The sequence below is a fragment of the Monodelphis domestica genome, chromosome 4, assembly GCF_027887165.1.
Source record: "Monodelphis domestica isolate mMonDom1 chromosome 4, mMonDom1.pri, whole genome shotgun sequence".
NCBI lineage: Eukaryota > Metazoa > Chordata > Mammalia > Didelphimorphia > Didelphidae > Monodelphis > Monodelphis domestica.
In genome coordinates, this window is record NC_077230.1 from 196,277,996 (window position 1) to 196,292,910 (window position 14,915).

General features: G+C 38.4%; 1 protein-coding gene across 2 annotated transcripts in view; it reads left to right on the forward strand.

Annotated features, from left to right (window-relative positions):
• The window catches only part of PPP1R1C (protein phosphatase 1 regulatory inhibitor subunit 1C), a 229,619-nt gene that overhangs the window by 101,482 nt on the left and 113,222 nt on the right, over positions 1 to 14,915 (forward strand). The window contains exons 3-4 of one of the 2 annotated variants that reach the window (XM_007494469.3): positions 7,156 to 7,193; positions 10,560 to 10,631. In XM_007494469.3, coding sequence (XP_007494531.1) covers positions 7,156 to 7,193; positions 10,560 to 10,631 — 110 coding nt within the window. The remainder of the gene's footprint in view (positions 1 to 7,155; positions 7,194 to 10,559; positions 10,632 to 14,915) is intronic. The other variant, XM_001368986.4, reaches the window with a different exon arrangement.

The window sequence follows — 14,915 nt, forward strand, 5'->3', positions numbered from 1 at the left end:
TGTCTTAAGGATGGAGACTGACCTAAAGGATGTGAAGCAGCAAAATTATTATACTCATATATTCTATAAGCCAAGCAACCTGTAGAATACCCCAGAAACTCTTCATCTTGGAAGATAATTTTAATCCTGATAATTCATACCCAGAAAATGCTCTCTGTAACTGAGGACCTGATTATATGACTCTTCCCAGAACCTCTGTTTAAGGAGAATACGAGGCCAGCAATCTCTTTATTCTCACCAGGCTACATTCTGGACTTTTCCATAATGCTCCAACCTAGGTATCTTCTCTTTGCCCCCTTTACCTCCCTGTAAGTGGTATTTTTCCCCTTTAGAAAGTAAGTTCCTTGAGGGCAGATACTGTCTTTTTGCTTGCATTTTTAACACACTAGTTGGCATGTGATAATATTAAATGATAATTCATAAAAACTTGTTGAAAAAGCACTCATAGTAGAGTGAAAAGAGCCTACTTGGGGCATAACATATTCTACTATGCAATTGTTATACTTTAGTTCAATTCAAAGTTAAAATTGGCATAACTATCTTCTTTATAGTACTAGTCTGTGTTAAATATATATGTGTATATATATATATATATATATATATATATATATATATATATATATAGTGAGGTTAGGGAATCAGAGATGAGGAAACATGACAGAAAGCACATGGGATATAGTCAACAGGAGAGCAACAGAAGTGATTTTATTGCCAAAGTTTACTGAATAGAAAGAGGAAACAGATGATGAGCTTGGGAAACAGATCACAGGTTTCTCCTTGAGAAAGGATCTAGTCCTTCTGGATAACATGTATATTATTCAGACATTTCCTGAAACTTTCTCTTCCAAAAGGGAAGCTAATCACTTTGAAATTGACTTAGTGACAATTTCATCCTTAAAAAATTAGAAAAATCAACAGACAGAATTTCCATTTCTGAATAAAGAAGTGGTTTATGGGATGAAACTTTATAGAAAAATGAACATTTCACCTTAAAAGTTTGTGAAAGAGGAAAGGAAAATCAGGCAGGGGCTTATTAGTTCCCTAGATTTTAGAGAGTATATTTTCAATGGCTTCATTAAGAAAATCTCATGGCTCAAGATGTTATATAAGAAGTCAGCTCAGGAGGGATGCAATTAGGTTTTGAAGGTATGAAGATATAATAGTTCCATGGAGGAAAAGGAGGAATTTTAAAAAGAAAGTGACATTTTAAAGAGTCACATAAGTGAGTCAGTCAAGAAGTATTTATTTTATTTTATTTTTAAAATTTTATTTAATTAGTCAATTTAGAACATTATTCCTTGGTTGCAAGAATCATATTCTTTCCCTCCCCTCCCCGCACCCCTTCCCGTAACTGATACACAATTCCACTGGGTTTTACATATGCCTTTGGTTAAAAACTTTTTTCATGTTGTTGATGTTTACACTAGGATGATCATTTGGAGTCTATGTCCCCAATATTATCCCCCTCGACCTATATAATCAAGCAGTTGTTTTTCTTCTGTGTTTCTGCTTCCATAATTTTTCCTCTGAATGTGGATAGTGTTCTTTCTCATAAATCCCTCTGAGTTGTTTAGGATCAACACTGCCACTAATGGAGAAGTCCATTACATTCAATTGTGCCACAGTGTATCAGTCTCTGTGTATGATCTTCTCCTGGTCCTGCTCCTTTCACTCTGCGTCAATTCCTGGAGTTTGTTCCAGTTCACATAGAATCCCTCCACTTTATTATTCCTTTGAGCACAATAGTATTCCATCACCAACATATACTACAGTTTGTTCAGCCATTCCCCAATTGAAGGGCATCCCTTCATTTTCCAATTTTTTGCTACCACAAAGAGCACAGCGATGAAGAAGTATTCATCATATGGTGAAATTTTGAGTTTTGGGAATACAAAGAAAGGCAAAAACACTATCCCTGATATCATGGAGCTCATACTTTAAAGGGGGAGAAAAATTGCAAATACCTCTGTACATACAATATACAGCATGAATGGGAATTAATCTAAGTGGAAGGCACTAGTAATGAGAACTGGAGAGGGAAAGGAAAGAGAACAGGAAAGACTTCTTTCAAAAGGTGAATTTTAACTGAATCTTGAAGGGAGCCAGAGTCACAAGGGGGCAGAGCTGAGGGAAAGTAATCAACAAAAAGGGAACAATCATTGAATGAGCACAAAGTAGGCAGCTGAAGTTTCATGGATGAGGAAAAGCAGAGAGGTCTGTATAGTTATATCACAGAATGAATGGAAGGGGATAAATTGTAAGAAGAATGGAAAGGTAGGAAGAGTACTGGCTGTAAAGGACTTTAAAAGCCAAATGGAAGAGGATAGATAATAGAGAATAAATATAAAATTATATAATAATCAGTTTCAGTCTGTATGCATTTATTTTGCTTTGGCTTTATCAGATATCATGATTACCACTCCTGCCTTCTTTCTATCAGTTGAGGCCCAGAAGGTCTTACTCCATCCTTTAATTCTGACCTTGTGGGTGTCAACCCGCCTCATGTGTGTTTCTTGAAGACAACATATGGTAGGGTTTTGGATTCTAATCCATTCTGCTATTCATCTACGTTTTATGGGTGAGTTCATCCCATTCACATTCAAAGTTATGATTGTCATTTGTGGACTCCCTGGCATTTTGATATCCTTCCCTAATTCTAACCTTTTCTTCTTGGGCTCTACCTTTTAGTCCAGTGATTTACTTTGAATCAGTCCCCCTTGTCCCCTCCCTTGATGTTTCCCTTTTTAGTCCCTCCCTTTTTGTTCCCTCCGCCTCCTCCCTCTCTTTCCCTCCCTTTTTGTTCTCCCTCTCCCCCTCCCCCCCTTGGTTTTCCCTTCTCCCTACCCTTGTTGGGTAAGATAGAATTCAAGATCCCAATGGATCTGGATGTTTTTCCCTCTCAGAGTTGATTTCCCTGAGATTAAGGTTTAAGTAAAAAATAACCCTCTCTTCCTCTCCTTCTTATAGGAGTTTTCTTCCCCTCCCCTTCCCATGTGAATTTACCCCCTATTTATACATTACATTTTCCCCACATATTAGTATACATAGATTGATATAAATGTAGTCCTTATAGAAGAGAGTTTGAGTAAAAGAAGAAGATAACATTTTTCCCCTTTCCTTAATATTTACCTTTTCAGGTATTCCTTGCTCTTTGATTTTCGGTATCAAACTTTCCACAGAGCTCTGGTCTTTTCTTTGCAAAAAGTTGGAAGTCTTCTATTTTGTTGAATGCCCATACTTTCCCTTGGAAGTATATAGTCAGTTTTGCTGGGTAGCTGATTCTTGGTTGAAGACCCAGCTCTCTTGCCTTTCTGAAGATCATGTTCCATGCCTTACGATCATTCAGAGTAGAACTTGCAAGGTCTTGTGTGACCCTGATTGGCATTCCTTTATATCTAAATTGTCTTTTTCTGGCTTCCTGTAGGATTTTTTCTTTTGTTTGATAGCTTTGGAATTTGGCAATTACATTCCTGGGAGTTGTCTTTTGGGGGTTTAGTGTAGAAGGTGTTCTGTGAGCTCTGTCAGTGGCTGTATTGCCCCCTTGTTCTAGAATCTCTGGGCAATTTTCTTTGATTATATCTTGTATCACCATGTCCAGTTTGGTGTTTATTTCTGGCTTTTCTGGAAGTCCAATTATTCTTAAATTATCTCTTCTCCCTCTATTTTCCAGATCTGTCACCTTGTTGGTGAGATATTTTATGTTCTCTTCTAATTTCTTGGTATTTTGGCTTTGCTTTATTAATTCTTGCTCTTTTACACGATCGTTGTCTTCCAGCTGCCTGATTCTGGCCTTTAAAGCCTGGTTTTCCTTTTCAGTTTCATCACACCGGTTTTGTAGATGCGTGAATTTCTTTTGCATTATTTCCCACTTTTCCTCCCAGAAGGCTTCCATCTTTTTGGTCATTTCTGATTCAAATTCTTCATGGGTTTGTGGAGAGTTTCCATTTCCTTTGGAAGGTTTCGGAGCATTTTCTTGTGTATCGTCTTCTATCTCCTCTGTATGTTGTATTTTGGCTCCATAGAATGTGTCCAAAGTCGCCCCTTTCTTCTTATTTTTCTTGGTATTTTGGGGCTTCTGTGCTTCTGTGGAGTTTGCCATCTCTGAATGTGGAGGATTAGTTTTTCTTATCTCTGTCTGGTGTTCAGAGGCTTTAGTCCTGGGCAGATTGTTGGTTCTATGAGCTTTCCCTGGGTTAAATTGAGTATGCCTTCTGGCAATGACTTTCACTGGAACTGGAATGGAAGGGTCGGACCAGGAGGCCATACTCTCCCCTGGCTCTCTGGGTCGGGTTGCTTTCCGGAAGTTGCCTTCAGAATAGCTGGTCGTGAGGCTGTTTCGTTGGCCCTGAGGGTTGCTGTTGTTTCAGAGGACCCTGCTCTCTGTGGGAGGATGGGCTGCGGCTTCCCGGAGCTCCGAGGGCAGTGACTTTCACTGAGACTTGGATAGCAGGATCCAGCCCCTGAGGCTGTCTTGCCCGCCCTGAGGGTTGCTGTTGTTTCAGAGGGCAGTGACTTTCACTGGGATTCGGATAGAAGGCCCTGAGGGTTGTTGTTGTTTCAGAGGACCCTGCTCTCTGAGCGGGGCGGGGCCGAGGCTTCCCAGAGCCTTGGACTCTGCGCTCCTACCCCTTAGGTCCGAGTGATCTCGGGTTCTGGCTTTTGAGTGGGGCCGTACCTTTTGATCCAGGTCCAGGTCCAGGAGGACGATTCCCAGGGTCTATGCTGTTGATCGTTTTGAATTTCAGTGCCTTAGGAGCTTATAGTTTGAGATTGGTCGGGAAGGGTTTTCCAGAGATCTGAACTTTAGCTTTCTCTAAGCCGCCATCTTGACCGGAAGTCTGTATGCATTTATGAAGCACATACTATGTGCCAGGAAAATTGGGACTGTAATAAAAAGCAAAGTTATTTCTCTGAAGAAGTTCACAATCGAATGGGAGAGACAACATGCAAATAACTATGGACAAACAATATACAGGATAAAATGGAGATAATTGGTAAAGGAAAGGCATGAATAATAAGAAGGATCGAGAAAGGTTTCCTATAGAAGGAAGGATTTTTACCATACTTGAAGGATACTAAGGAAGCCCAGAAGCTGGAGATTAGGAGGGAGTGTATTCCAGGCATGGGGGACAGTGAAAGAAAATGTCTGGAGTCAAAAAGAATGAGTTTGTTGGAGGAACAGGAAGGAAGGCAAAGTCACTGATTTGCTGAGGTGAGGAATAATAATGAGAATATTAAAAGACTGGAAGTGGGAGGGGCAGGTCATGAAGGACTTCAAATGTCAAATTGAGAATGATATATTTAATCCTAGAGGTGATAGGGAACACTTGGAGTTTATTGAGTAATAGTTCTTTATTTTAGGAATATCACTTTGGCCACGAAGTAGGGAAGGGATTAGAAGAGGGAGAGACTTGAGGTCAGGAAATCAACTAACAAGTTAATACAATAGTGTAAGTGTGAAGTAAAGAACATAGTGACAGTGTCAGAAGAGAAAAGGGGTCATGTGTGAGAGATGTTATGAAAATATCAACAAATCTTAACCACACATTGGTTATGGGGACTAAGAGAGAGGGAGAAATTGAATAGGACACAGGTTGCTCAGGAAAAGAATTTTAAAACTAAGAATAAATTTAGATTGACAAGGAAAGTAAGCAAAAAGGACTTTCTGGAAATTTTGGTGAAAGGAAGAGAATCACAGAAGAGATAGGACAACTGCTAGTGTTCTATGATAGACAACAGAGAGAAGTTTCAAATCAAATACCTCCAGCATACCTCTTCCTCCTCTCAGAGAGCTATCCCACTTAACAAGTAATAGAAATATTTTTAAAGAAAAAGCAACAGGAGATAAAAAAAATCAGAAAAATTAATAAATACATAAAAATATTAAAAAATATATGCATCGCTTCATAATCTGAGGTGTCTTCTCATAATTTGAGATCCTACTTGCTTTTTGTAAATTTGCAACAATCACTTTTGATTGTTTTGTGTTCGTTATTTTTCTAATTGATATTGTTAAAACCCTTGAATATATACTGTTTTGACTGTTTATTTCACTCTCCATCAGTTCATAGAAGTCTTTTTACCTGTATTAATCCAATTAATAATTTATTACAGCATAGTAACATTTCTTTCATTCATGTTCCATAGTTTATTTAGAAATTTTCCCATGGCTTTCCACCCTACTTCCCCCTTCTTCATTACTCTCAAAAGTGCTGGTATAAATATTTTGATGTAGATTAGAGTTTTCTTCTTATCTATCCTCCTTTGAAGTCTATGCTTGATAGTGGTTACTCTCTGGATCCAAGGATATGAATATTTTAGTCCCTTTTGTGGATAATTCCAAACTGCTTTTGGAATTAGTTGTACTTATTTGCAGCTTCACCAATAAGGCAACAATGTGCCCATCTTACCACAACCCCTTCAAAATTGACTATTGCCATCATCTTTTATCATCTTTAACAATTTTCTGATTGTCAAGGGAAATTTCAGTGATATTTTGATTTGTAATTTATTTGTTATCAATGGTTCAGAGCATTTTTTCATCTAGTTATTAATAGTCAGTAAAAAAAAAAAGCAGTTATTAACCACCTCCTGTGTCATTCACTGTGCTAAAAGCTGGAGATCCAAAGAAAGGCAAAAGAGAGTTCCAGTTCTCAAGAAGCTCATAGTCTAATGGGGGAGACAATACAAAAGCAACTCTAAATTTTATTTGCTATATGTAGAATTATAATTTTTCCCTAGATAAAGTTAAGCTGATTTTTATTGCATCTTGAATGAGTGTTTTCTATAAAGAAGTATACTGCATGAAGAAGAAGGTGAATAGGCAACCCTTGTACTAATAGCCCTAGACTTAACTGCAAGTCTAAATTAAAGCTCTTTGACTTTGTCTCTCTGTTTCTCTGTTTTTGTCTCTCTCTGTCTCTGTCTCTGTCTCTCTTTTTCTCCTCTCCTTTTCCCTGTCTTTTATGTCTTTCTCTATATCTTTGTCTTTCTCTGGTCTGCCTCCCCCCCCCCCGCCCCCTTTCCTGTTACATAAATAAAAGGACTTTGCATTTGTAATATTGCAACATTCACTTTTGAGTGCTTTGTGGTTATTCTTTTAATTTTCATTATTTTTTGAAATTCCCTAAGTTGTCATATCTTCTTTTTTCATAGAAATTGATGAGAAGAAGGTGACCAACTCACAAGGAGAAGTAAGTTAATTTACACCTTCTTTTATATACACATTTGAGGTCTTTAAAATATACTTAACTATAATCTTTTAATATTTAAGACATTCAACTTTGTTCAAAATGCCACAAGCTTTGTCAGGTAGGATTATGTGAGATTTCCCCCTAGAAATCCTTTCAAGCAATCTAGCTTTGCTTGACAAGATTAACCTGTGATTTCATTGGTATGGAGAAGAGGAAGCAAACACAGGGTCCACAATGCTCCAAAGTACACCTGAACCAGCACTGCTTGAACCCCTGACTTCCTGGCCTAGGCTGAGCCTCTATTCAGGGAAGTAGCCTTCAAAATGATCACTGTGAAATTCTCATAAAATCCTGTAATTATTTGCTCCAAACACAACCACAGATATCTTAAAAGAAAGTAGAAAACATTCTAGCATATCTAAATCCTTCCTCTAACTGAATGCCTTTTAAAGGCAGGTAGGGGACACAATAGGCAGTGTTAGATTTGGAGTCAACAAGTCCTGTGTTCAAATCTAGCTTTAGACACTTAGGTGACCCTGGATAAGATTGTAAATTGGGAATGGTAACACCTCCTAGGGTTGTTGTGAGGATCAAATGAGATAATATTTATAAAGCACTTGCCATAGAGCCTGGTGAATAATAATGCTTAGCAAAATTTCCCCTTCCTTTTTCCTTGGAAAATGCAATATGAACTTGCAAAAGTCAGTGTAGGCTTTTTTCTCACTTTCAGACACATTCTCTTTATCATAAAGAAAAAAGAATTGTTATGGTAATTATAACATTCACAGTAAAATCATTGTAATGGTAATGCATGGTATTGATTATTTCAGTTTTGGAACCTGACATACTGGGGAATCTTTTCCAGCATATGTCATTTCCAAGGGGAAATTTTCTGGAGAATTCAACTTTTATTTAAGCTTTTGGACACATTTATGGAGAAAAAATGCAATTCCTATGATAAACTAGGAGGAATGGAGCATTTGGCTTTTCATGTTGGTCAGATGTGGTTGAAACTATAGAATTAATTCCAGAGATCTCTGCCCACCCATCAGATGTGTTAGCAGGCCAAAGAGTATGTACCATGTTTTCCTTTGCTTAACTGTGACTTAGGTCTGCTGCCAAAGTAAATATTCAAATCAGTGGGGAAAAAAATGAGTCAGGCTACTTGCTAGTCTCAAATAGACTAAATAACTTGTTGACTTAACAGCAATTTTCACTTTTTCAAAGAGTTGCTTTACCATCATGTAAATACAGCCATCCGGATGCTCCCTGTGATATTCTAAAGAAAGCATAGTCAAGAAAGCCGAGGATCACATATTAAAGTTTAAAGGAAAAGAATATATGTACAGCATGATTGTTTTGGCTCGCTTACTCTCTTTCAGACTTCAGGTTTTGGGTGCCCCAAAAAACCACATACAGAATTGGGATTTGTCAGACAAAAAATAAATAAACACTTTGGAAATACACCTCATTTATAAAACCTACCTCCTGGACCTGGAAAAATCATTACAGAGCGGGGGGAGAAAAACAGTGATAGGTAGACAAAATTTTCTTTTCTTATCTGGAGAGGAAGAGGGAGAGAGAAAGAGACAGAGACAGAGACACACACACACACACACAGAGAGAGAGAGAGAGAGAGAGAGAGAGAGAGAGAGAGAGAGAGAGAGAGAGAGAGAGAGAGAGAGAGAGAAGGGGGGTGGAGGAAGGGAGGGAGAGAGAGAGACTATTTTTTTCTTATCTGAAAAAAATCACCAGAGAACTTTTTTTCTGGTTTTTGACTCTAAAGTGAGTTCCTGTTTTTGCCTAAGTCCTTCTTCTGTAACCTAAGCCTGACCCTGTATCCCATGGAAGGGGATTGTTAAATGTAAATTTTGTCAGGAAAAGGAAAGCACACATTTGGAGACCAGAACAAAGAATGATCCCTTGACTGAGTCATTTCAGTTAAATGAGGAGATCAGACTGCTCATGTAGTTTCAGGTTGGTTATAGATAGGGATTACCTCATTGTTCCTGGGAAGCCCCATAAGTAGAGGCCTTTTCTGAGGTCTTTTATTTTGCTATTCTTTATCCCCCCCCCAATTTTTTTCTGTTATAACTTTTTTCCTTTCTTCTGTTTTCTGTAAACATAAGAGGTAGAAGCAAAAGAAGGACAATATTTTTAGCTCTTATGTTTACTAAGGGAACAAGTTTTGAAAACTGACCTTCCAGGCTGCCTTTCCATGAGAAATACACCTTATCACCTTTGGGATAATCTCTCAAGCTTTTCAAGTCACTGACACACATTTAAGAGTGATTATAAAGAACTGAGTGTTTGAGTGGCCTGTGAGCTCAGTGTGAGTCAATAGTGTAAGTACTGATTAGAAAGCTAATGCGGTCTTAGGTTGCATAAAGTGGGGTGTACACAGAGGCCTCAAGAGGAGATCAGTCTGCTGGACTCTGCCCTCATCAAACCACAGCTGAAATACTATCTTCAATTCCGGATGACACATTTTTTGAAGAATAAACTAGAAAACATTTATAGGAGTTTGCAGATCTTTCAGATTATGCCATGAGAGATGAGACTATTTAGTTTAGAGAAGAGAGCAGGATTAGAATCATTCTGTTCTTTTCAGACGACAGAACTAGAAGTTGGTTCTAGAAGGGCAGAAATTAAAGGAAGTCAGATTTTTGTTTGATATAATGAGATGGCACAACAGATAAAGTGAAGACCTGAGCTCAAGATCTGGCCCCAGACATTTGCTAGTTGTATGACCACTGCCTCAATTTCCTGTAAAATGAGCTGGAGAAGGAAATGGTAAACCACTCCTTTTATCTTTGCCAAGAAAACCCCAGATAGAGTCATGAAGAATTGGACAAGACTGAACAACAACAAACAGCCCTATTCAAAAAGTAGAATAAGTGATTTCTGTAGGTAATCATGATAATAATAGCTAGCATTTATGTCACACTTTAAGATTTGTGAAGCACTTTGTAGTTATCTTATTTGGTTCCCACAATACCCTATGCCATAGGTTCTATTATTATTTTCATTGTATAGATGAGAAAAATGAGACAAAGGGAGTTGGAAAGACTTACCCAAATTCATACAGCCTAGGCTAGATTTAAATTCAGATCTTTCTGACTCGAGGTACAGGGCTGTATACACTATGCTGCCTAGCTGCTTCCATGGCCTCCTTTCAGACTACTTTTGTCTAAAACTCTACCAAGTGGCAAAGGGACACCAGGCAAGTGCTTAGAAGCATGCCACAGATAATTTCCTCACAGGTCTGCTGGGGTGAGTTTCTGTAGATTTGTTAAGCTTTCTCTCTCTCTCTTTCTCTCTCTCTCTCTCTTTCTCTCCCTCTCTCTCTTTCTCTTTTGTCCTCAGTCACAGAATGCATCTCCTAAGCAGAGGAAGCAGAGTGTGTATACGCCTCCTGCTATGAAAGGTACTGTGCAGGTACTGTTTCCTGTTGTGCTGACACGTGCCTAGCTGTAGACCCTCATAATACTGTATCTGCTTTTAAGAACAGCAGCGATAACAAAAGGAACCAAAATCACAAATGTGGTCAAGGGTTCTATGCTCAGGTGTGTAATTAATCTCCGTCAATACCCATTTATTAAGCACCTGCTATGAGTCAGGTATTGTGCCAAGTTCTGTGCATACAAAGGCAAAAGACAGTTTCTGCCCTGAAGGGGCTCACAATCTAACGGGGGAGATTACATGCAAACAATTATTTCCATATACAGGATAAATCAATAAATTGAGAGTAAACCATAGAAGGAAGGCTTTCGAATTAAGTGGGGTTGGGAAAAGACTTCTCCTGTGGAAGGAGGGAAGGAGGGAGAGCATTCCAGGCTTGGGGGGCAGTCAGTGAAAGTGCTCTGAGCTGAGTGCTTGGGTGTCTTGTGGGAAGAACAGCAAGGAAGTCAATGCCCCCCAATTAAAAAGTACTGGGTAGGGAATCCACTATAAGAAGACTAGTTGGAAAGGAGGGGCTTCAGTTTTGAAGAGCTTTGAATGCCAAACAGAGGATCTTCTTTTTGGTCTGTAGCGTTGGTTCAAATTCAGCCTCAGATACTTCCTAGATGTGTGACCCATGGCAAATCACTTAACCCTGCTTGCCTCAGTTTCCTCATCTGTCAAATGAACTGGTGAAAGAAATTGCAAACAATTCCAGGATCTTTGCCAAGAAAATCCCAAATGAGGTCATGAAGAATCAGACCAGCCTGAAAGGACTAAACAATGACAAAGGTGATAAGAAGCCATTGAAATTTATTCAGCATGAGTATGTTTGTATGGGATGGGAGAGACGATTGACATGGTTGGATGGTCACTTTGAAAGGAAGATGGCTGTAGCAGGGAGAGAATTGTGATATATAGACCAACCAGCAGGTTATTGCAATGGTTAGGTATGAGGAAATGAGACCCCACACCTGGGAAGTATCAGTGTCAAAGAATTAATATAAACTATTAAGTAGCTGATTGAGTTTGAGTAAGTAATTTAATTTCTCTGGGTGTCAACTTTGTCATTTGCAAAATGAAAGGCGTGAACCAAACAGTGTCCCTTTGGGTTCTAACTTTTCCTGACTCTCACTCAGTTTGAAGAGAAGCTAACGTGGAGGAATGCTAAGAAGCATGTTTTTTTCAATTCTATTTTTTATTGTACTTTTTTCTTCTCTTTTAAAATCTTTGAACAAAATTAATCAAAAATCTAGACTACCCTTTTCATTGTCTATGGCTTTTTGGCATTCCTTCCCAATTTTGAGGGACCCACATTGGCTGGCAATTGGGACTTCCATAAAAAGTATTACTTTTGTCTGGAGCAACTTCTCCAAGAAGTCCTGTCAAAGCTGCTGTTGAGCATAAAAGTAACAGCTGTTGAAATAATGAGTAAGTATCCTTATTCAGACTCTGGCAGAGTCACAAAACCTAGCCCCTAAATAGGTCCTATAAAGGGAATAGTACTGATATTTGACTGAGCACAGCTGGTTTAGGGGTGCAGTGGGAGAAAGTGTCCTACATTTTGTACAAAATCATTCCAAGGCATGGGGAGAAACGGAACAAGTCTGGCACATAATTTGTCGCCTACTGCTTGGAGAGGTACACATGCTGTAAAAGTGAGGGCTTTTGGAGAGGTTTTCCACCCCACAGATGCCCTTCCCTGCTCCAGCGGCACAGGGGCCAGCTGAGGAGCCTCTGCAGTAAGTCTGGAGAGGAACCTGAATGAGGACAGAAATATTTTACCCTGCGTTCTCTCCAGGAACTGGGGGAAGGGGCCATGAGCAAAAGAAAAAAAAATTCCTGCTTCTACTAGTAAACTTCCTTCCTCTAAGAGCAATAAAACACAGTTTGTTCTTTCATGAGAGTGTAATAAATAATCCAGATCACTGGCCTCATGGTCTGTTCTCATGTAACCTGTGTGGAGGTAAAAATGCTGGTGGATGAATGTCATTTCTAGGAAGGTATCTTCTTGAGTATGTGTGACTCAGTATTTTAAAGACTTAATCATACAATGATCCAGAACAATTCTGAGATTTATAAAAGAGAATACTATTCACCTCCAGAGAAAGAACTGTTGGAGTAGGAATGCAGATGGAAGCATATGATTTATCATGTTTATTTGGATATATGTTTGGGAGTTTGGGTTTTATAAGACTAATCACTTACAAAAATGAATAATATGGAAATATGTGTTGTGTGATAATATATTTATATTATATATATAACTCAGATTGAATGGTTTTCCAGCTCTGGGAGCAGGGAGGGAAGAAGGGAAGGAGACAATTTGGATTATATAACTTCAGAAAACTTTCTTGGACTTTTTTACTAAAATAAAAATAAATAACAAAAATAACAACAAAATAATAGCCGTAGTAGTAGTAGTAGACTCAGTGGATAGAGCGCCAGACCAGGAATCAGAAGAATATGGGTTCAAATTTGGCCTCAGATACTTCTTACCTGTGTAACCCTGGGCAAGTCACATATCCCTATTTGCTTAGCCCTTGCCCTTCTATCATAGAGTTGTTATTAAGACACAAAGTAAGAGTTTAAATAATAATAACAACAACAACAACAATAATAATAATACCCATGGTATCTGCTTCAGGTTTTTTTTTATGTGTCAAAATTAGTCAATCAATTGATTACCATTTATTAAGTACCTACTATGTGTCAGGCACTGAGATAAGGGCTTGATCATGCTTGTAAGGTCTATAAAGTTTACAGACTATAGGTAGAGCACTAGGTCAGCAGTAGGAGAAGTGGGGAGGTAATTAGATGGAGAGCAAGGTCTGATCCCAGGGACGTAGGTCAGGCTCAGGGTCTGGCAAAGTCAGAGGTCCTTGGCCCCAGTTGTGGAGTCAAAGGATTTATTGGGGGTTTGAATTCTAAGTCTAGATGCTCACTCCCTATGTGACCATGGGCAAGCCATATCTTCCTAGGTCTTAGTTTCCTTGACTGTAAAATGAGAGTGTATAAGATTTCTTTAGCATTAAATCTGACTTTGTTTTCTTATCTGAGGAATGGGAATCATATAATGGCTCAGGATCTTAGAAGAGAGGGCTTTGTAAGCCTGAAAGTATTATAGGTAGGAATCAGACTCATTGCAATAAAAATGGTAACAATTAATTACAAAAAAAAAAAGAGTTAATCAGCCTTATCATGAACAGACAGATAGCAGGGAGATATTTCTCTTATTCTTCCCAAATTCTATTAGGTTAGTCTATCTAAATAAAGATGGGGCAGCTAGGTGGTGGGGAAGATAGAATGCTGGGCATGGAGTCAGGAAGATTTGTCTTCCTGAGTTCAAATCACACACTTACTATGTAACACTGACCAAGTCATTTAACCATGTGTGCCTTTATTTCCTCATCTGTCAAATCATATAGAGAAGGAAATGACAAGCCACTCCAGTTTTGCCAGGAAATCTCCAAAAGGGGTCATGATGAGTTGGACACAACTGAAAAAAATAGAGCATCAAAAACAGAAATGCACATAAATGAGTATGTGCAAAATGAATATAAGCACTAACTAGGGTGAGGATGCATTAATCTCTCCTTTCCTCTGTTTTACCACAAAAACTCAGAGAAATTTACAGCATTTTTTTTTTCTGTTCTTTCTTTACTATCCCTTCTCATTGCCTTCTTTCCCCCTTTTCTGTCAGGGTGGTATAATCAGCCTTACCTTGTATGGTCATGTTCCTGTTCAGATTTTTCTTTGATATATGCTTTACAGTATGCATGAAAGTGACAGAAGTAAATCCCTGCAAAGAAAACAGGCTTACTTTTCCATAATCCCATATATGTTCAACTTATTCTATAAACAAGGAGATCTGAAGTTTGTCAGAAAAGGACAGCTTTCTAACTAATCACCCAAAACATTCCTTTGCAGTATGTATGGGAGTCAGTCCTCTAATTTGCCAAATGACCAACTAAATTCTTAATTCTTATTGTATAGCTTGTACTATATCTCAGAAGAGAAAAATCTTGAGAGAAAATTGGCTGACATCTTCACTCTTGCTTTTTTTTTTTTTACTGGAATGCATTTGACTGAGGACATCAGAGTGAGTGCTTTTGATTCAAAATGAGAATCTGCATATTAACTAGCTGATCAAGTAACTGCTGCTTTGTGTGCATAGATCCCCTTTGGGCTCATTTTATCATCTTTAATGCATGGATGGTCAGATGATCCATTTTACTTCTATAAAAGTATTTGTATGTTTAAAAAAAGTCTCTTCATGCT